At 44.8% G+C, this 22,465-nt stretch overlaps 2 protein-coding genes across 7 annotated transcripts; both read right to left on the bottom strand.

The window, feature by feature from the left end:
- Positions 1 to 484: 484 nt before the first annotated feature.
- Positions 485 to 5,474, bottom strand: sagb (S-antigen; retina and pineal gland (arrestin) b; the record flags this gene model as incomplete). The annotated part of the gene is made up of 15 exons (XM_080844382.1): positions 485 to 575; positions 1,397 to 1,406; positions 1,953 to 2,005; positions 2,107 to 2,121; positions 2,264 to 2,341; positions 2,621 to 2,758; positions 3,333 to 3,405; positions 3,543 to 3,627; positions 3,763 to 3,898; positions 4,101 to 4,168; positions 4,380 to 4,439; positions 4,638 to 4,837; positions 4,946 to 4,990; positions 5,078 to 5,138; positions 5,427 to 5,474. 15 exons carry the CDS (start codon positions 5,472 to 5,474, stop codon positions 485 to 487), a joined length of 1,161 nt encoding a protein of 386 aa, XP_080700508.1.
- Positions 5,475 to 7,197: 1,723 nt separating this feature from the next.
- atg16l1 (ATG16 autophagy related 16-like 1) lies at positions 7,198 to 22,442 on the bottom strand. 6 transcript variants are annotated; one of them, XM_080844202.1, is made up of 20 exons: positions 22,290 to 22,442; positions 20,270 to 20,381; positions 19,452 to 19,545; positions 18,969 to 19,074; positions 17,348 to 17,421; positions 16,895 to 17,185; positions 15,271 to 15,336; positions 14,881 to 14,970; positions 14,568 to 14,627; positions 14,386 to 14,430; positions 13,421 to 13,523; positions 12,615 to 12,720; positions 11,977 to 12,047; positions 11,613 to 11,684; positions 11,384 to 11,504; positions 10,477 to 10,582; positions 9,865 to 10,014; positions 9,697 to 9,744; positions 9,493 to 9,594; positions 7,198 to 9,341 (listed from the first exon to the last, which is right to left on the bottom strand). In XM_080844202.1, the coding sequence occupies exons 2-20, from the start codon at positions 20,373 to 20,375 to the stop codon at positions 9,248 to 9,250; spliced, it is 1,905 nt and encodes a 634-aa protein (XP_080700328.1). In that variant the 5' UTR covers positions 20,376 to 20,381; positions 22,290 to 22,442; the 3' UTR covers positions 7,198 to 9,247. The 6 variants fall into 6 exon arrangements, with proteins under 6 accessions (XP_080700328.1, XP_080700329.1, XP_080700330.1 ...); XM_080844203.1 differs by having other exon boundaries at positions 16,934 to 17,185; XM_080844204.1 differs by lacking the exon at positions 14,386 to 14,430 and having other exon boundaries at positions 13,421 to 13,526.
- Between the last annotated feature and the right edge of the window lie 23 nt (positions 22,443 to 22,465).

Below are 22,465 nucleotides of genomic sequence, written 5' to 3'. Positions count from 1 at the left end.
GGCTTACATACATACAACATATGGCTCATCATCACGTTACACATCCGCCATGTTCAACCACTGTCACAAATTGGGGGGGAGGGGGGGGCTGCAGTATTATACACTGTTTATAAAAGGATTTATTTTGGTTCTAGGGTGTGGTTGGCAGCAATAAGAGGGTGATGAATAAGACCACTGATTTGTCCCCAAACCCTCTAATCAAGATGTTTCTCTCTGTCACTGTGGATTACACGCATTACCCTTTGCTGAGCATCAGACAGTAGCTGGCCTATAGCTATCTAGACACCATGTACTGTGCAGCTGGCTATGGAAACATGTACTCTCAGCAGAAATCTGCTTTGAAACTAGGTCAGGGCTCTTCTCAAGGGCGTCTCCTGAGAAGGTCCAGGTCTCTCTTTCGCTCTCTGAGGAGGTGAGGGCGCAGTGAGATGTCCCAGGCGGGCAAGCCAAGCTCCCGTGCCCACTGCCCCCATGCCCGCTTCCCTCAGCCCTCTGAAGGGGAGTCGTCCTCTGCCCCGATGATGCCCTTCAGGTAGACGCGCTTGAACTCCTGGAACTCCACATCCTCAGCCTCACTGCAGAGACAAATTACACGTATGACCAAACATATTATACACACACAGACAAAAAAATACAAGGACACACACATGCATACACACACACACAAACACACACAACAAATACATGAACACACACACACCCACACACACACACACCACACACACATACAAATACATGAACACACACACACACATGAACACACACTCACATGAACACACAGACACACATATACATGAATACACACATGCACACGAGGATACACAGGCTCACACACGTCTTGTACATACATTTGAGCCTAAACACAAACATACACAGGTGCAAACATATCACACATATACTGTGATACTACATATTTCATAAACACACGCACACATGCATCGATCAGATATTTGGAAGAGACCTGAGGTAAAAGAAAGCCTTAAGTGTTGACACCAATGGAAGCACGGGACAGACAAGGCGATGAAAAGGTCGATAAACACAGAGACACAAGAGAGACAGGCCCATACGCATTGTTCCGCTCCTTATTTAACTATCTACTTCGGTGGATCCCTGTCCTCGTGACAATGGCTCCAAAATGAGGACTCGCAATAAAAGATAGTATCACGTTAGGGAGCGACTAGCTCAGTTTGCCTTCTTGCGTGCTTGTGTCCTTCTACGGTTCCATTGCCATTGTGTCCCGCTGTTGCCATTGTGGCCCCAAATATCTTGACATAACGGTGCAATGCAGCAAACAGGCCATGTTCATGTAATAGAACACGCTGATGGAAACGTGAAGCTAATGAACACAGAGGGAGGTTATATTTATAAAACTCATTGAGGCCAAGCACACACTCACCCCTCTTTCTCTGCAGAAGAACACAATGATGCCGCGTGAGGAGAAACACAGGGAGAAAAAGAGCAAGGGTTTGAAACACAGAAAGAAAGTCAATTTCAACACGTCCGGCTCTATGGCCCAACCCTGGTGGTAGGAAGTACGTTGAGGACTTAGTGGATTGAACTGAAGCCAACAGGGAAATCTTTCAACTAAAGCTCCTCTCTCTCTCTCTCTCTCTCTCTCTCTCTCTCTCTCTCTCTCTCTCTCTCTCTCTCTCTCTCTCTCTCTCTCTCTCTCTTTATCTATCCATCTATCCATTTATCAATCTGTTTCAGAGGGATTTACAGTGGTCATCAGGGACACAAGCTGATTACATGTGTTTGCCATGTGCAGCCGTTTGGGTATGGGCTGCGTCTGATCAGGGGACTATCTAACATGTCCACTCAGTGTCAGCGGGAGATTACTGACATCACGTGAAATAAACATGCACTAATCCAAAGGGGAGTGGCTTCAGAGGAAAAAGCATCTTCTGGAAGCTCTGGCAGTGGTTGCCATAGTGATGGCTAGAGGGGCTCACCTGGGTCAGGTTTAGGGTTCATGAGCTGGAAGGGCACCTCCACGGCAACCTCACTAAAATACACACATACGTGTCATAAGCAATCAAATAACCTTACGTATTACATAATTCATACGGAAACATGTTAAGAATAAGCATATGTAAAAATGTCTACCTTGATCCAATTAACCTGCAAACAAGAAGAAAAAAAGAAAAGAAAGTAAATTGAAACATACTGAAACATTCAAATATAGATTATCTCTCTCTCTCTATCTCTCTCTCTTATCTACTCTCATTCATTCATTCTTTCTCTCTCTCCGTCTGCTACTGACCCTGCAGCTAGCACTCTGGCCACCACTTTGTAGGAAACAAGGATGCCCAGCACCTCCTTCAGAACCTCCTCCTTCACACTGTTCACACACACGCACACACACACACAGACACACACACACACACACACACACACACACACACACACACACACACACACACACACACACACACACACACACACACACACACACACACACACACACACACACACACACACACACACACAAACACAAAGAAGACACAGTTAAACAACCACCAAAACGGTCAGAGATTTCGAAAACATCAATGACAAGATTTAGAGCACATATATGCCTACATGTCCCAGAATCCCCTGTCAATGCTAAAAGTGTACTTACATGCTGGAGGAGGCGAGGTTGGTGTCTTCAGCCTTCAGCTTGCCATCCAAAGCCAACCCCCGCCTGTCACGGGTACTGTTCAGCATCGGCACGAGAGTGTAGCTCTTCTTAAATGAGGTGCCCGCAGGAATGGTCTCTCTACAAAGCAACAGCTGTGTTTATTGTCTAGGTTTATTGATTCATATTATGAAGTCTAAATGTATATACTTGTTTACGATAGTTCATCTATTTCATATCGTATTAGAAATTCCAATAAGATCCATACTTGTTCTTGAAAACCAAAACATTTCAGATTTTCTCTAATGGCTTTTCCCTCTACTTTTAAATATTACCTATGAACTCTTAAGGCTAAGAATGGGGGTAAGCAAAAAAACTAAAACATCTCAAGTTCTACATGATGCTGTTATCAGTAGCTGTATAATATACACTGAAATCCAATTCATCTAGGCCTTAGGTCATAGTTACATCACAACCTTGTTACATAAAATGACAGATAATGAATGAGCTGACAGACAATAGGTGAATCAAGTGGGCTTATGATAGTATTACACAGGCCATGTGTGGGGCACTTAAAGTAAGGTGTTTTCTTACATCACCAATGAAGCCACTTTCATAAAAGCAAGACTGAAAGAGTACTGAAGGTATTCACTAAACCTTGCAGTGTGGAAAGAGGGGTGAGAGTTAAGTGCGTGTGGTGCAGTCTATCACTCACTTCGTCTCCTCAGAGGCCACTGACTTCACATATTTGTCATTGGAGTAGAGCACCACGTTGGTCACCTGTTCCACTATGGGTACAATTAGCATGCTAATTCTGTAATAGCTTATAGATGGTCACACACAGAGACACACAGAAAATAAAATAAAACAAAATAAATCAAACAAAATATTCATCAATTAAACTTATCAATAAAAAGGTTCATACCTGTGACAGAAAGGTCTTTGACATCTTTGTTAGAGCTATTGGTGATGTCTACCTGAATGTTGATTGGCTCCCCATGGTAGTATGTCTACAGTGGGAGGGTTAAAACCGAAACTTATTTGCTTGCAGCCAAACAGCACAGGCAACACAGCACTCCTGATGTATATTATTGGCCTCTATGTTGTTATTTAAAGTGGTGATTGGCAGAGTTTGATTGGCTCACCCCTTTATCCAGATGGACTTTCATGTGCAGGGGTTTCTCAGACATGACAAATTCACAGGTGGTCTCGCCTGAAGGGGGCGCCACACTCGCCTCAGGGGCGTACTGGATCTTCCTGATGGCCAGACGCACTGAGCTCCTGTGAGATGAGAACATATTTAGTGACTGTGGCCACACTGTGTGTGTCTGTGAGTGAGTGGAGATCATAGTGTATTTGGCTCAGTCACAATGACAGTTACTTTACATACTCAGTCGACAGATCAGCTCATATATCCTGCACAGGTGAATAGGCCTATAATATCTTCCTGACTGTAGTGATATAAATAATGTCATGCACTCACCTTTTTGCGGCCTTCTCATCCTGAGTTTCTCCACAGAAAGCTTTGACCTCAAACTCCACTGCACAGAGCTGAAGAAAAATTGCCAGTATTTCATTCACAGTACAGACTCCAGTTTAAGAAAGGTTACCACAGTGGGCTTATGTATACAGTGCATAATCTTGGATTATAAAATATCTAGGACAGTCACTCACTCACTGGTCACTTCAATATCAGTACATCTGGAATATGTCTTCCATAAACTAACAATAAGAGGTGCTGGTGACATGAACCCATCTTTACCTTTCCAACATCATTGGGACCAGGCTTAATACAAACTGAGCAGGGCAGGTTGTCTGGAAACTAAGAGAGAAACATATTTGGTACACAACACATATGATCATTTCATGTCATATTTCTGTCTTTTATCCAAAAATAAACAGATGATGTTCTTTAAGATGTCTGGCAGCATAAAAGGACATATGAACTTTGTTTAACTCTACTAGATTTGGAGAAGTATGGGCTTATAAGCAATCGTGCTTAGGTAAGACATGCCCACACCTCAAAGAAAAATGGGTAGGCGTCGGCCCCGAGTTTGCGGATGAGTTTCTCCTGCATCTTGGTGTGCGTGCTCCGGTCCTTATCTTCAAGCGGAGGGTAGACCTGTCGCGTACACAGGAAGATGTCCCGGCGGAATGATATGCCCATCACATCCATGTCGTCCCTCCCATAACGGAACGAGCAGGATAGCATTGCAAACACTAGGAGGCGACAGAGACATAGCAAATAACTAAACGAACCTATTTTACAACGAAAAGCAAATTGATCTGTGAGTATACTTCTTGAGACGAAAACATAATAAAGCAAACCTTTTTTGCCTTTCACTTGTTCCGGATCGACCAATACAACACCATCTAACAAATAAACAGGACATTTAGGCAAAATGGCGCATAAACAATTTCAACAGAGCAATCATCTCCATCATTTAATTTGAGACTCACCTACAGGGTCCACAAAGTCACAATGATCCACAAAGTCTCTCTTTGCCATGTACACAGCCACCTATAATATTATTAATAATTATATTATTATTATTATTATTATTAATAATAATACTAATAATACATCACAGTTATATGTTATCACCTATACAAATACAGACAGGTAAAGGGGTGAGATTGCCTGTTTTTAACCAAATGTTTTTAACCAAATGAAACTAGGCTTGTAGGCTTGGAGATCATCTTGTACTCCACCCGAACAAGACACATGGGAGGCCTGCTTGTGGGAATACAGTATGTGTGATATGAGACAGTCGATGCCTTAGGACCAACACCAGTAAGCTGTACTTACAGACTTGTCTCTGGAGACCTTCTTGAAGACAACAGGTTTAGGACTCATGGTGTCTGTCCACTTGTTATACACCAACCACAAAGTTTAATGGAGTGACCTCAATGGGACAATCTACACACAAACGTACACATGAACAACATTTTTGAACCACAACACTTAAGAAATATTATTAATGTCCTGTCTATTTGTTGTTGTTGTTCAATGAATGAACAAAACTGACTTTGACTGAGGACTAAAGGTTACATGTGAAGGGACTGATCATTATAGAACTATTATATTATATTTGGAATCAGCTTCATAGCAGAGATTGCAAGCTTCATCTTTGAGGTTTCAGAGGGTTTCTCTTTGGGGTCACCCAATGCACATAGCATCAAAGAAAATAACAAGGACATTTGACAAAGCTTGATTCACTGTAACTGACAAAGATTATTTTACACTGACACTATATTCACAAGGTTCAAATATAAGTTCTTAAATCAACCAACCACAGAACCATAAGCACTTAAGAGTGCCTAAACAGCTGATACTTCAACGCTTCCTGTCAATATGTAGAATTTTTGTTGTCAAATTTATTTTACCACTTAAATCAACCAGTATTCATGTTCACTTGCCACAGTTGTCCATATGACCAACACTACACAAAGTCCCAATAATTTGTTCGATCACTGCAACTTCACTAAACAAAATACCCAGATGAATTAGCACTAATGTTTTCTTGCTGTCAGTTTTGCTAAGCAAATGACACCCACTAAGGCTAAAAAATAAAAAGCCCCTTTCATCACACTGTCTGTGAGTGCTAGTTGTTGTTCTGTCTGTATTTCTCAATGCAAGAACTGACCTGAGGGTTGAGGCTGAGGATTGCTGGTGTTAGTGACAGGATGTGTTTAGGGCTGATAGGTAGGTCTATTTGTAAGGTGCCCCGAGTGACGACCACCGCCGGAGCCCCACCCACATCTTCGTCTGTGTGTCCCCACGCCCTCCTGGGAGCCTGATGACCCTCCTCCTGCTGGATTGAACTGGATCCCCCTTCCGTTATCACGAATACTACACCAAGGATTTAGGATTCTAGATGTTTTTGTTTAGAAAATCAAATAGGGTCTGTAATCTTAAAGGAGGCTCCCCTCCACAGTGGAGGGATTTTAGGGGAACCCCTACAGTCACTACTCCCCAAAGGAGGCCCAAACATGCCACGATGCGCTGAGCATCTCAGCACGTAGGTGGCTAAGCCGCAGAAAGCCTGTGTTGTCAAACTCAGCAGTCTGCACGCTGAGATCAGCAGATGGGATTACACTCAGAGGGGAAAGTGAATCACCTCAAAACTAATCAGCTGCAATCTCCAGCCTGCTGCAGAGACGCTTTTATACACTCAGACAGACTACACAGCGAGAACACAGGGGACCCTGAATGAGGAGACGGCTCCCCTATATCAACACGTGGGCGCTGGGTTTCTCAAAAAATGTATTTAATTTCTTCACTGGGAAAGAAGGACCAAATTTCTCTTGTGTTGAATCACGAAAGGGGTTGGAGAACACACATACAAGTGTCCCACTGTTCACACTGATGGAAATGATGCCTGAATGGCTACGTCACCTTGGATTAAAGCGTCTGCTTAATCTCTAAATGTAAATAGAGATGAATAGCAGGGACAGTTAACACTTATATATTTCTTACATATTATATATATATATATATATATATATATATTTGATGTAACACATAGTTGTTGGCCATCCGTCACAAATGAACACAATCACACGTTTCAGCTGAGCTCACACTTTTCATTGGTGTGCATACATCGAACATACATATACAGAGGATATTTCATATACATTTGTCATAACTTAAAAGTTATACAATCCTTTTGCCAATGGCGGGAGGCTAGTCAAGTTGGGGGTGGGAGTGTTTTAGTGGTGGTCAACCGCTTCTCTGACCCTACCCCAACTCTTTGATTGAGTGAGTGTGTGTGTGTGTGTGTGTGATGTCACAGCAAATAGTTTTATTTTCCGTTTTCTTATAAAGGTCATGCAGTGTTGTAGAGCCATGATATGCAAATTTGCCTGTAGGATGTGGCGGCATTGAGTATTTGTGACTTGTATAATAGCTAAAGGCTCCTGAAGAAACATGTTTAAAAAAATGAACACAAGCCTAATACCATTGTGTACATCGCCCGAAAAGTCAGGGTGGCGGTGTCCAACATTTTCTTTATCCTTGGTGTTGTGCAAAAAATCAGAGACTGCAGGCTACAACCTTAAAAAATTATCTATGAACATGTTGCCGTCAGTCAGGGCTGGCCTGTCGTATCTGATGCTGTGCATTAGCTCCTCACCTGACACAGGTGCATAAAACACACGCCACTGCCTTACCCAATGCACAACTTGAGGCGGAGTTCATAAATCCTTCTCTAGTTTGACTTAAGACTTACTGTACTGTTTCATTTTACGTATGGTTTTAAAGATTTTAAAAAGATTAAATTGCCATAGCCTTCTCTTCCACAGTTAATAGGAATCATCAATTAGAAGGGGGAATAATGGCTTTTCACACTTCACAGTGAAGCATAAGTCCCTCCTTCGACCTGCGATTACATTGGGTGTCTTCCAACTTTGTAGTGCTTTCGACGTATGGTCAATCAAATCTACTTGCGTTGCACAACTCTTATAAATCCGTTCATAAACCTCACATTTGTTTGGCAAGGCAGCACAGAGCTGCTCCGACCTACAGATTAGCAGACATCACCAGCTTCACACACACACACACCTGTGAGTGACAAAAACTTATGATCCACAGGAGTAGCTGCACACTGCTGTCCAAAGTTGAGCTTTTATACAGTGAGGCTGATGGAAGAAAAAAGTGCTGCCTTCGAGGGAGCCTACTAGAAGCAGGAACGAATGAAAGCCCGACATGGCAAATGGATAACACACGTTTCTTTAGGCTGGGCAACTGAGACTGTAAACACACACATGCCAGATATGGGGAAAGTGCGACTTGGGGGTGTGTGTTTGTGTGTGTGTGTGTGTGGTGCTGCGGTAAGGACGTAGTTGACCGGCCTCAACAGGGAGGTAACCGTAACTATCTGATTAAGGCAGAGTACAAGTGACTTCAAAGACAGGACAAATGCACACAAGTCACACACACACACACACAAACAACATTCTCTCTCTCACACACACCCCCAACACAACACTCTCTCCCACACACTCACACTCACACTTTAGACAATTCATTAACATACAAAAGGAAATGAACATGCTTCACCTACACATTCACCATCAGCCTCATCATATTTTTCTCTCTCTCTCACACACACACACACACACACACACACACACACACACACACACACGGTGTTAAGAGCCATGGCCACATTAAGCAGTGTAAAACTATTGACACGCAAATCAGACATGGTTTTACAGGACAGATGCAGTATAACACTGCCTGTATCTCTGAAATCGCAAATAAAACAGGAGGGAAAAAATAAGTCCGGTGTCCTTTTCATCAAAGACAGTATGCTGTGTGTAATGTATATCTGTACTGCATTCTGGTGTGTGTGCGTGTATGAGAAGGAGTTAAACAACCACCACCCAACTCTAGCTGCCTCTTCCATCATTGCAACTAGGCCTTCATTTCACTCGTAAGACGATTCAGCCGCCTTTAGATAATCAGAACACCAGAGGTCCAATCACAACAAGCCAGGAGGCAGCAACATGTGAGACGGCTTCACGCCACGTCTGCTTCCAGGTTAAATAGTCTCTACGCCCAACGGCGCTTGGGCTGGAGTTGAGCGGCGTCCTTTTGTAAGCTGGCCTGTCGCGCACGCAAGACAATCACATGTCGGACCAGAGCACGGCCTTGCTGCCCTTCTCCACGCTCACCACGTAGGTGCCAGAGGGGGACCAGGACACAGAGTTGACAGCAGAGCTGCAGAGAACAAGGAGAGAGAACAGCGGTGTGAAAGGCAAAGTCAATGGCAGAAGCTTGTGTGAGTGTCGAATTACAAATTACACTTTCATAGCTATGTTCAATTACACTGTGAGTGTGTGAGTTATGTGTGTAAGGGGTAGAAGTTCACCTGTGGCCTTTGTCCAGAGTCCGGTCCAGCTTTCCTGTGAGGACGTTCCACACAAACAGGGTTCCTTCAGCAGAACCGCCGGCGATGTAGCTTCCATCAGGACTGTGAAATGAGACAGAGCTCTTCAGACACGGAAGTTTACTTTTTCCTCTCTTTTATTACTTCAAGCTCTTACATTATCAATGAAGGCAGTGTGGCACTCACCTAAAGGTAACTCTGGTCCAGTCCGATCCACACTTAAAACCCTGAGCACTGCAAATGCACACACACAGACAGACACATACGCCATTAGGGATGAAGCATGGCTGTGGTGCTGATTAAATGACTGACGGATCAGGTGAGTGAGTCTACCTGTGGACCATGGCTGCTTACCTGAAGGTCTGTCGCACGGCGTTGGTCCGCAGATCGATGATCTTCACCAGGTCGTCGCGAGAGCAGGTGAGCAGCTCGGTCCGGTCGTGGTTTAGGTCAAGCGACGTGACCTTGCCCTGCAGCTCCAGCTCACACACTATACTCTCCGCCCTGACACACAAACACACAGTTATCAATGCTTTAAGTCAACACACACTCACACACATAGAGATTCAAAAGTATGATGAAGCCCTACATATGACTGCAAACCAGGCTTGTACTGGCAGTCTGGCAAAACTGGCATTTGACCAGCGGTTACAGTCCCAAGTAAGCTACCTATAAGGCAAGTGCAAGAAGTGCCACCACTGTCTCTCACACACACACCTCAACCACCCCCGATGATTTCCATCGGGAAAAAAAAAACATATCATGGGAACAAAGCCTTAATATCTACTGCTTAGACTATAATGTTATAAATAGCCAGATATTGCGGTGCAGATGTTCGCCAAATTTGGTTCCCAGTCCAACTCTGGCGCACACACGCACGCGCGCACACACACACACGCACGCACGCGCGCACACACACACACACACGCACAAGTCCCATCTGCTTGTCTACTACCTCCGGCTCACCTGATGTCCCAGAAGCGGACCTTCTTATCAAAATGGCCACTCATGACACACTGCTCAGTGCAGACGATGTCATTACAGCTGGAGCCGGCAAACACGGTTTTCATGCCTGAACAAAGAGACAGAGAGAAGTCAAACACCAGAACAGGACTCATGGAGAGACGTCCACTACATAGTAATATCAGTATAACCTTCTGTGTGTAAGGTGGAAACTTAAATTGCTGAGATTTGAAGGTTCATAAGAGACACATAGAGACCGTCTTTGGGCTTCTGGCCTAAGTATGTCTTTAAATAAATAAAAAGTAAACAAAGGTTGGAAGGTCTCAGCTTGAAAACTGGTGATCAGTTGCCTATCCCCACAGCCTGCCCTGGCACTCCTTAGGAGGTGTGATGTGTGATGCCTTGAATATGTGACTGCAGATCCTCCTGCAGTCACAGGCTTAAACAAGGCATCTGGACTGTCAGCAGACCCTGGATCCAACAGTGCACAACTAGAGCATGCTGGGTAAAGAGCAGGGGCTGCTGGGAGCCAAAGGGCGGCTGAGCGGGGACTTGGGCATCAGACCTTTTACTTCTCATCATTGACCTTATGCCCTATAAAAGCTGGTGCAGCAAGAAGCGTGCATGTGAGAGAAAACCAGGAAGAAAGAAAAAGGATAACAGAGCAAACGAGATCCAGCAGAATTGAGAAAGCCAGGGTCAGATAAGGCAGAGTGAGAAGAACAAAGATGGAAATCAAAAGAGAAGGAGTGATAGTGTACAGAGGCAGGAGGGGAGAGAGATGGGATGATTGGGAACTCACAAATATGTGGAGGGCGGTTAACCTAGATAAATACTCAGAGATACTGAGTGGGGATTGTGTGCCTTTGTTTTTGAGGACTACAACAAGTGAAACAGAGGTAATCCTTACAAACTTTGCTGCGCAGGTCCCAGAGTTTGAGGGTGCGGTCGTAGCTCCCGGAGACGATGCGAGCATTGTCCAGCAGGAAACGCGCCGCAAGCACTTTCCCACTGTGGCCTGTAAGTGTATGCTGTGAGGAGAGGGGGGCATCAATTGTTATTTAAATGAATGAAGACTTTTTAAAAGCAAGCTGCGTACATCTGGGCTGGTGGTCTGCAGACTAGGGGTATCTACTTACTCTCAGCCTGTAGTCATCTACAGTCCAGATCCGACTGGCAAAGTCATTAGAGGCGGCCAGCAGATAGGAACCCTGGATGATTCAGAGACAGAGAACATAAATCATTCAGTTGATGTATTCATAATCAAGCCTACCACTACACAATAAGGTATAAAACAGCTCTTCAACGTAAGCCCTGAGCCATGACACTGGCCTTTTGGCCATTCGGAAAAGCAAACAAGGACATGCATACCAACACAAACAGAAAAAACATGCATTTCCCAGGACATTTCCCTGAATTCCAAACCACTACATGCTTAATCTAATGATCCCAAACACACATGAGCCCATGAATGCCTGTGAGGAGGGACGAGTGAGTACTTACAGCGCTGTCGAACTCGATGCTGGTGATACCAGCGTTGCTGCCCGTCAGAGCCCCTTTCGGCTCACATCGACCTGCAATAGAGACCAGATACAGAGCGTGTCATCTCTCCTCTGCTTCCATCACCACCATCAAAAGGCCATGGCTGAGACTGTGCACAACAGCCATGATGATTAACTGATAAGGTGATAACAACAAAAATGACTCATTGTGAGTTTTGGTTAGAATAAGCGGCTTTGTGTGAGGACATACAAATTCAGTAAACGTCTCTAATAGGAAAGAGACCTGTTAACACTTTAAGGAAGGTCTCAGCTTGAAAACTTGTGATCATAAGCCTATCCCCACAGCCTGCCCTGGCACTCCTTAGAAGGTGTGATGTGTGATGCCTTGAATATGTGACCACGGATCCTCCTGCAGTCACAGGCTTAAACAAGGCATCAGGACTGTCAGCAGACCCTGGATCCAACAGTGCACAACTAGAGCATGCTGGGTAAAGAGCAGAGCCTGCTGGGAGCCAAAGGGCAGCTGAGTGGGGACTTGGGCATCAGACCTTTTACAACATCTCATCATTGACCACTTCCACAGTACGCCCCGCTCACTCTCACTCCCTCACACACGCACACGCGCCGACTGCATCATACCTGAGACGACCTCCCAGAGTTTGACCCTGCGGTCCATGCCTCCAGTGGCCAGCAGGCGGGAGCCTGGACTGAACTGCACAGCGTTCACCTCCCCATCATGGGCGTCCTGGGAGAGAGACAGACCGACACACACGACATCAGGAGCTGCCGAGCCAGAACATTCACATTTCCAGCCCACACACAGAAGGTTATACTGATATTACTGAGATTTGAAGGTTCATTAGAGACACAGAGACCCTCTTTGGGCTTCTGGCCTAAGTGTTATTCCCTTAAATAAATAAAAAGTAAACAAAGGTTGGAAGGTCTCAGCTTGAAAACTGGTGATCAGTTGCCTATCCCCACAGCCTGCCCTGGCACTCCTTAGGAGGTGTGATGTGTGATGCCTTGAATATGTGACTGCGGAGTCTACTGCAGTCACAGGCTTAAACAAGGCATCAGGACTGTCAGCAGACCCTGGATCCAACAGTGCACAACTAGAGCATGCTGGGTAAGGAGCAGAGCCTGCTGGGAGCCAAAGGGCAGCTGAGTGGGGACTTGGGCATCAGACCTTTTACTTCTCATCATTGACCTTATGCCCTATTAAGCAGGTGCACCATGTGCTCACAATAAGCAAGCAAGAGGCGTGCATGTGAGAGAAAACCAGGAAGAAAGAAAAAGGATAACAGAGTAAACGAGATCCAGCAGAATTGAGAAAGCCAGGGCCAGATAAGGCAGAGTGAGAAGGACAAAGATGGAAATCAAAAGAGAGGGAGTGAGAGTGTACAGAGGCAGGAGGAGAGAGAGAGATGGGATGATTGGGAACTCACAAATATGTGGAGGGCGGTGGAGGGCACCCGGACCTCCAAACACACTCCGCTGGCCGTCTCCGTGTTCTCCGGCGAGCTTCCGAACGAGTTCACCGAGCGACGCCTGCTGAGGGAGAGATCAATTCCACAACCGTTAACAAACCAACACTGAGCTGCCCGTTGCCAAATCCCAACAACCATTTGCCTAATTATTGCCATCATTAAATATCAAAGGCCACCTGATGTTGGGCACATATAAGAAAATGTGAAGGAGCTCACTGGAGAGAGCTAACAGCACGGCTGTAAAATGCAGTGCGCAAGTTGTCCCTGAATGAGCAACACAATAACCATATCAGCTTAGCCTCCATTTCATTAATATTTACTAATTTAATGGTGGCATGCCATGAGGTCAACCAGCTTGATCATCTTCACACACACACAGGGATTCAAAAGCCCTCTTCCACTTCCTGTATATAGTTTTGACATACACATGAAGCACACGGCCTTGTGCCATCAGTACACCATACTGGTGTAACTCATTTCAAAATGTATGTGCACTTTCTGAACAAAACAAGACAACAGATGGGGAACTACACACTGCCCTTTTTCACCACACTCTTCCCCTTGCTCTAGTTCCTATTTTACTGGAGGTGAGCATTTCCTGGTTGAAGTGTCTTCACAAAAGACCACTTTCCCAGCACAACAGCAACATTGCCACTTCACATAATTCTAGAGAAGTTCCTCCCCCCCCCCTTATTTGACTTCCATTTAGTGTGGGGCAACAAGCTTGTGAAACAAAGTGCTTATTACCATTATCTGTAAACACTCCCCACCCCCATCATTACAGAACACAGTAATGCATAGAAAACAAATACACACGCAGCCATGCAGATGAACGTAGTGGAAACAACCAGCAAACACACACACACACACACACACACACACACACAGCTGTTAACCCTGCAGACACCACAGTGTAGCATCACCTGGAGTAAGATGGGGGGTATCCAGGCTGCGTACACTCAGTGCGGCTGCAGGCAGACAGAGAGAAGCAGTAAACAAGAGCCCCCCCACAACCACACACACGCAACCACACAGATACAAGCAAGACACACCCATATATACATGCAGACCTGAGTCTCTGAAGGGAAGGCAATGGCTCACATACCCAAATATGTTGGTGATGGAGTCCATAATACCACCAGGGGGAGGCTGGGATATGCGCTTACTGAAAGAGGGGGGAAGAGAGAGAGGAATAGAAAAAAACTATTAGGGAAGAGAGAGCAGGGCTAAAACAAATGGAAAAGAAACTGAGAATTTTTACAAAAGTAATGATGTCGTTCAGTTTCCTGTTGCGGTGGTGCTCTTAACAACTACACCTTTTACAAAGCATCCTGGGCAAACATTCTCTACTGTATCTACATAATGAGACGAGGGATGATTAGGATCTTGTGACCCTGACTTAGGATCAGGTGTCTTACCTGGGTGTGCGGCTGAGGGGTCGGTTAGGAGAGGCCTCACCTGGCCCCTTCCCACCAGCATCCTCAGACAGGACCTCTATGTCATCATCCCTAGAGAAGAGAGAGAGAAAAATGGGGGGCAGAGAGATGTCAAAGAAAATCACAGGCCAAAAACAGGCCAATGGAAGATATAAAGACAAACAATTGTTGCCGTTTTTATGGGTTATTATACTCTGTGTCATGAGATTCTATAGAGATTTAAGTAGCAGCCCGACCATGGAACATTTACTGGATAGCAGAGACTTCATCTTAAATTGTCCGGGAAGGGGGAAGGGTGATGGCACACATGCGGGTCAATAATACCGTAAAAAAAGCCAACCAAACTGAATCGAGCCGGACATCTGTACTTACGGGTCGATAGGCAGGGGCTCCTTGGCAGCATCGGCCAGCTCCTTCTGCAGCTTGGCCTGCCTGCGCCTGTGGAGAGGGACAGCCAACACGTCACTCTGGGTCTACTCAAAGTCTCATTAAGACAGACTCTGGATTCCACGCAGCACCCATATGTAAAAATGGCTGTGAAACAGCTGAAGCCCACATTAGGGGTGAAGTTAACACAACACAAAGCAAGTAGGTCTACGGAACTAATTTTAACCTTAAGGGAAAAGGCATAACTTCAAGCGGTTCTTTTAAATTGTACCCCATTGCTACTTTTTAATCAACAATCTGTAAAGCCAAGGAAGATCCCTACAGAGGATAGCTTACTTACAAAACTCCAACAGTTAGCGTTCTGTTCCTTCATCCATAGCGTGTAATGCAGTAGACAACTGATCCTACTAGAACTGTCCCAGCTATTGTCCATCCTGCCAACTAAATAATGTGGTCTGTAGTAGCTTCTAATGACACGGATACAGGATTTTTAAATCGGCAGCCAGACAATGAATGTCTCTGTCAGCCAATCACGTGGCAGATCACCTCATAAGTTGCAGCTGAGAGGTGGGGCCCCCTCATCAAGGCTCTATTATCTTTCTGTAATTGGCTCGTCAACTCTTAACCGTGAGATGGGCGGCACTGACGTTCCCCCCCCCCCCCCCCCATCAACGGTACTTCACCTAAACGGCTGGCTCATTCATCCAGAAGAGGTTTCAATTACTCTGCTCACACCCCTTTGTTTTACTCTGCATAGCCTCCCACAGTTGCCTCTCTGGACATAATGGCTGCCACTAGCCCATCACTCATGGACAAAGGAAACAGCACATCTGATCACATTTACTCAGAATGGTGCTTTTTTATTTAAGTTTTAGTGTAAGAAAACTTCTAAACAGTGTGTAATTACTGTGTGCATGCTTTGGTAACCCCCAGTTATCCCTGTGTTAGATTTAGGTGGATTTAACCCCCCCCCCACACACACACACACACACACACGTTAGTTTGCATAGCAACAGGCCAGAGCAAGCTTGCCTCCTGGTATTTTGTCTATGTTGAGGAGCCATCAGACATGACAGGAGCCAGGGACATTAGTCTCTGTTTGTTGGCCTCTGCCTTCAGCCACAACAAGATGGTTGAAGCCAAAAGATATTAGCATCTATATGGCCATACCTGGTATGACCATATATGGCCCTTGGTCAAGCTAACCCTATCCTTGGAACTGCAGACACACCCATCCCCTTCCCTTACACCTATGTCATTATGTCTTGTTAATTCTACACTATAAATGTCCGTACATTTCTGTAATGTATACAGAAGACTTCCTCGTATCCAGAAGACCTTTCCTGGCAGATGGTGTGCCTCCTGGCATGCTCGTGCTGTGTCGAGTGTGAGTGTGAGAGAGAGTGTATGTGTGCGTGTGCGTGTGCGTGTGCGTGTACCATACTGTGTGGCATGCTCGTGCTGTGTCGAGGTGACCATGGCTTAGTGTCTGAATAAACGCATTCTTTTGCTTAGCCGTCTTCAACATGTCTCTTACTCTGAACAAAGCTAACTTGACCAAGTGTGGGCCTTTCGACGAGTTCGCCGAAAAAACAGCAGATTCTTTCACCTGTGAGCATGGAGTGCGAGTTTGTTTTCCTCCACTTGCCTGCAGTCCTTCTCATTCTCAGCGTTGAGGCGGTTGGCCTCCTGGGCCTTCTCGGCCATCCAGCGCGAGACCAGCTCCTGGTTGTCCTCGAGGGTGCGCCGCAGCTTCTCCTCCAGCGCGCTGAAGGTGATCTGCAGGGCGTCGTACTCGTCCTTCAGCGTCTGATTGGCCCGCTCCAGGTCCTGCAGCTGACTCCGCAGCTCGCGACACTCGCCCTCCAGCTCAGAGATCTGCTGCTGATACTCCAGCATCCTAAACACACACACACACAATCTCTTTAAAAGGGTACTGGACTTGAGATGCCTACCTTTGACAGACTTTTACACAAGAACAGTGGGAATACAGGGATGAACCCCCCCCCCCCCCACACACACACACACACACACACACACACACACACAGAGTTTAACTCACTTGGCCTCGTTGCTCTGGATCTCTTTGTCCTTCAACTGAATCTGGTTGTTCAGTTCAATCACACTCGAGGCAAGCTGAGGAAAGAGCCACACAAACAAAACACAACATGAAATGCAAATCTCATCTCAATGATGCGGCGCTCAATGAAATGCAATGGAAATCAGACACACAGTCTCAGCACTGGCAGACATCCTGAAAGGGAATGTCCTGGGCCCGTATTCACAAAGCATTCTATCTTACCACTAAGAGTACCCCAAGTCACACTTAAAGATTCTAACTAAAAGCTCTCTCTTAAATCTATTCACAAAGCTGCTGTAACCAAATATTACTAATGAAAAGGTGACAACTCTTAAGCGAAAAGAAAGACTGTTGCTATGGCGATTGTCAAGTCTCATACACAAGCTTGCTTGAAATGACCTTGGTAACAGTGACAGGACTGTGCTGGCAAGTAGGCATGCACTTCTTAGCCTACTGCAAAGAACGATACATGAATAAATGTGACACAGGCTAGAAATTAAATGGCGAAATAAGTTGCTCACAGACCAAGTACCTCTGCACAGTTTTCTGAATGCATCTGTATGACGACACATTTGTGCAAATAAGAGGTACTTTATCTGTACAAAAACACAATACATTTCTGCAGTGAGTGGGTCGATTTTGGTTGGTTGGTGATGTATTGCATCCCTAGATGAGCTCTGTAATCACTCATTTGTGACAGCTACAGTATCTTTTTAGTAACGCGTCAGTTGAGATGAAGGCAACAGTAATCAAAACTCAGAGGTCAACCTGATGTTTTATTTGGCTCCTTTTCCAGTAATCAATGTCTTCATCTCAGGCCCTCTTAACCTTGTGCCATCAGTCATCTGGTGCATTTGGCATGAGCAGCCAAGATCTTGTGAGTGTGATATAAGGGCAAGTCCAGACTCAGACACAGTGAGGCCTTTGATTCTAAGGAGCAGCAGCAACATGGCTCCTACGCAGGAGGCAACCTGAGGCGAGCCACGAGCAAAACGGATAAACAAATCCCCTCAGGCCTGCTAGAAGAGGGGGAATCACGGATCACAGAGAATGAGTGAGGGGCAGTGACACAGGGATGGACCATCATTAGCCCGGACAAGCAGATTACGCAACAGTCGACTGGACATGTGATGGGGAAAATAACTACATTGGTTACAGTAAATACTTCTGACATTCTGAGCCACCAAAACAGAACCGATCAGCCATACCAGAGCAGTAACCTGCCTACTGGGCGAGCAGTAAGCATTTTGTTCCCTGGTGGAAGAGATTGTTACCACTTGCCGTCCAGGCTATTCACCCCGTAGTTTTGTGAACTGGGTCGGAAATCTCTAATGCCTCCAAGTTCACTTCTCCCTCAACTGAGAGGCAAGGTGAGCCAACATTAGATCAACACATGGCGAGATGTGACACACACGCACACTCGCTCAAATGAATATATGTGCTCATAGTTCATCCCCCACTGAAGATAATTAAACCAATAGGGACAAGAATGACTCATGAAGCGGGGGTAGGAGTGGAGGTGACTTAGTCACTGGAATGATGGCAAAAATCAACACCCAGACCCATGAGGGATGGGGTGTGGTGTATGTGTGTGTGTATGTACCTCTCCACGCTTCTTGTGCAGTTCAGTGAGCTCCTCCTGGTGCTTGATGCGCATCTGGGCCATTTCCTGATGCAGGGCGTCATTGCGACTGGCGTCCGACCCTGGACTGCACGACCAGAACACAACACAACACAAAATCAAATCAGGAGAATAAAAAGCAGAAACAAACACCATACTTCACAATAACAGTGGTGCGTTTCTGTTTGTGTTGTTTACATCATAAACAAGCAACACCACACAAGGAAACAATCTGCAGGTAATATAAAAAAAAATACATATTCCAAACACACACACACACAACAGACGTAGACAATCCAAGCTGTTGCTCTACAAACAATACGAAGTTTCCTGTTTTCTGTAGTTTAGTGAACTATCTGCACAAGAAACAACACTCCCAACACTACAGTAATGCCACAGGTAAACAATCCTATACACAGAGATAACAGCACTGCAATCTAGCAGTGCTGCTACCTAGCAGCCTACCTGAGGTCGTGGCGGTTCTGATGGTCATATTTATCTGGCTGCAGTCGCTCAGAGAGCACGGCTTGTAGGTCAGACTTCTCAAGCAGACGATTATCTAAAACACAAAACACACATACAAATACTCAATGCCTGCTCAAACACACAGACCGTGTTTTTTTTAAAATAAATCCACAAATGACCATGTGCGGTGACAGCTGGTGGTGATAATGGGTGGGTGGGCAAACAAATGCATTTTACCCATCGACAATTCACGCTGCTGCAGCAGCACCACATCTGAGATACCAAATTACAGCAACGACACTATATAGCTTGTTATAGCAAAGGAAAGAAGGAAAAAGGTCCAACTACTACAAAACGTGTTCCAAGTGTAATGACTGCCAACAGATATTGCAAATGTTTTTAGAATTGATGCATTTTTGTAACACATTGTGTAAAACATCCTCATCTCCCAAATAAAACAATTTGGTAACCGTAACAAAAATAACAGTCATAATAGAAGAGAGACATGCCAGATGTAGACAGGAAAGCAAAAGGAAAAAACAAGCAATGGTCTCATCTTTATCGTAAAACATAGAGAGGGCTAAGCTCAGCCGTCAACGACTATGTGGTCAAATATCTTGATCAAACTTCCAGATGAGTTTGTGAGATGTGGTCTATAGGGTTAACACGTATTTGGTCCACTGCAGGAAGCTGATACCCGGTACCAGGAAAAATGACTACAAAGTGTAATGGAAGGTTAGAGTTACATTTCAAATGTGACTTGATGGAAGGCAAGTTACAACAACGTGGGAGTCAGAAGTGAGGGAGGGTCTACTCACACTGGTGGATGATCTCCTCGAAGGCCTGCCTCTGCACACGGTCCCGCAGCTTGAGCTGCTCCGCGATGTGCTTCTTCCACAAGCACTCCTCCCTCCGACCTGCCATTGCCACCTGACAAGGGCACACAGTGTCTGAGAGTCAAAATTCTGTTCCATTCCATTTATTTACTTACTTAGTGCCTTAACAATGCACAAGTGTTGCTTTACAAAAACCGAAGTCTATCCCCCAAAGTTATATAGGCAATAAGAGGGAAAAAAAGATAAACTCTGTATTACAAGGAGGAGTCCTCAAGTAGAATCATCTCATTAAGGGGGCATTCTGGAGAACAACAGAATAAAACTGACAACTATCGTGGGAGAGAAGGTGGAAGAGAGCAAAAAGCAAGTTGACAATGTTAGCATGTGTGGGAGAGGGATCACATAAAGTAGACACAGGTAGACATGCGACATTTCATTTTTTATAATGCAGTTTAAAGTTTTCCCTGTTCCCCAAGTATTCTCAGAGTAAATAATCATATTACCATTCTGTTTCAAATAACTACAGTTCAACTCATCTCAGCCATCTCAGTTACCAGGTACTACTTAAAAAAATTAAACGAGCCAGACACAATCCATCTTCCCAAGACAAACTACACCTTCACACAGAAAGATCTCTTTTTTAGTGCATCCTCAAATCAGTTGTTTCCCCCAAGCCATTACAGATGTGTTTTATGCTGAATACGAGTGAATGACAACACATGGGGAAACTTTTGCTGCGGGCGTTTAAGGAACCAAACATTTTGACATGAGCGGTTATCATTTCGCAAAACAAATGAAGCAAAACGCCTTGGGGAAATCAGGCCATGCCATCAGTTAAGCCGTTACCTACCTAACTAATGCTGTTCCAATTAAAACGTGCACTAATTTAAGGAAACTGGGACAGTGGGCAAGTCCGTCATATGGGCTGTTCCCTCCAGAACATCTATAATTGAAAAGATGGAGACGTCCCCTTCATTCATGTAAACAACTTGTTTGCCCAAACCCCATGTTCGTTGAATCATTACATATAACTGACTGAATCTCAAGTCGTAAGATGCGTTTTGTCTGAAAGGTAGAATGCCAAGCTAAATGTACAGCTAGGTTTAATTAAAAGCCCATTCCACAAACCAAAAGAAAATACTTTAAATCTTAGATCGATGGTTTCAAATGTATGTGAATCGATGAAAAATGTTAGCTGGACAGCCACGGAGAGCTGAAACGAAAATGCTTGGATAAACGGCAGTCAACGAGAAATGTATAATTTATATTATTATTACTTTTAACCAGATCCAGTTTTTCTGGATGGTTGTATATAATTCGTAAAAGTTAAACATACTTTCACTTATAGCAAGTCCTGACAGATAAACAAGGAAGAGAGCATCCCAGTTAGCAAACAGATGTCACCTATCTATATTTGCCATGTCATTATCTGACAACGTTAGCTGACAATAACCTGCAGTGTTTCTGAACCCCAAATCTAGAGGAACGAAAGCTAGCTTATGTACTCATTTAATAACAACCCCATGAGGAAGCGTATCAAACATAATATAATCGTAGGCATACGTGCAAACCCACTGGGTTAGCCAACACTGTTCATGACTACACTAAACATCCCAAGAGACTCGCCATAGCGTATTCACATATCTAGCCAGCTAGCTAAGATGCTAGCTTAGACAGAAGCACACCTAAGCTTGACAGGCTGCTAGCCCAATTTGCTAACGATAGCCGACTACGTTTGTACTCGTAAACAAAAGTGTTAGAGGAACTTATGGGGGAAAAAACTCACAACACAATTTTATATCCCTGTTCTGTTTACCGCTTTGTCATTTGACGCCAAATGTGTCTGATTTAGACTTTTCTTGCTATCTAGCTAAATTGCTTTAGCGTGCTCGGAGCAGGTTTACCGTATACAACTAGCAATAGCTGGGATTTACATTTTTGCAGCTAGCAACTACCACTTCAACAATAATAGCCAACTGACTGGACAGGGAGAAAATGTTACCTCAAAACATTGAACCGTATATCCCGACGCCTAATAAACGTGCGCTGGGATCCTTGTAGATATTCTGTCAATTAAAAGGCAACCAATGCTCTATAAACAACAGTTTGTGTCTCAGCCAACTCCAGGTTCGTTTGTCTTGACCACCATCTTGCCTCTAGCAATTCCTTCATGGCGAC

The sequence above is a fragment of the Sprattus sprattus genome, assembly GCF_963457725.1.
Source record: "Sprattus sprattus genome assembly, chromosome: 9".
Lineage (NCBI taxonomy): Eukaryota > Metazoa > Chordata > Actinopteri > Clupeiformes > Clupeidae > Sprattus > Sprattus sprattus.
Note: the sequence above shows the minus strand (reverse complement) of the source record. Positions and strands in the feature narration are given on the sequence as shown.

Bases quoted from the DNA above. Each gene is read 5' to 3' on its own strand.
- atg16l1 (XM_080844202.1), bottom strand. From the start codon at position 20,375: ATGGCAGGTCGGAGGGAGGAGTGCTTGTGGAAGAAGCACATCGCGGAG. The intron at 15,337-16,894 runs GTGAAAGAATCT...CCCTCTCCACAG, and splicing joins CTCGCACTCCATGCTCACAG to GCGCAGGCAGGCCAAGCTGC. The intron at 14,431-14,567 runs GTATGTGAGCCA...GTCTGCCTGCAG, and splicing joins TCCATCACCAACATATTTGG to CCGCACTGAGTGTACGCAGC.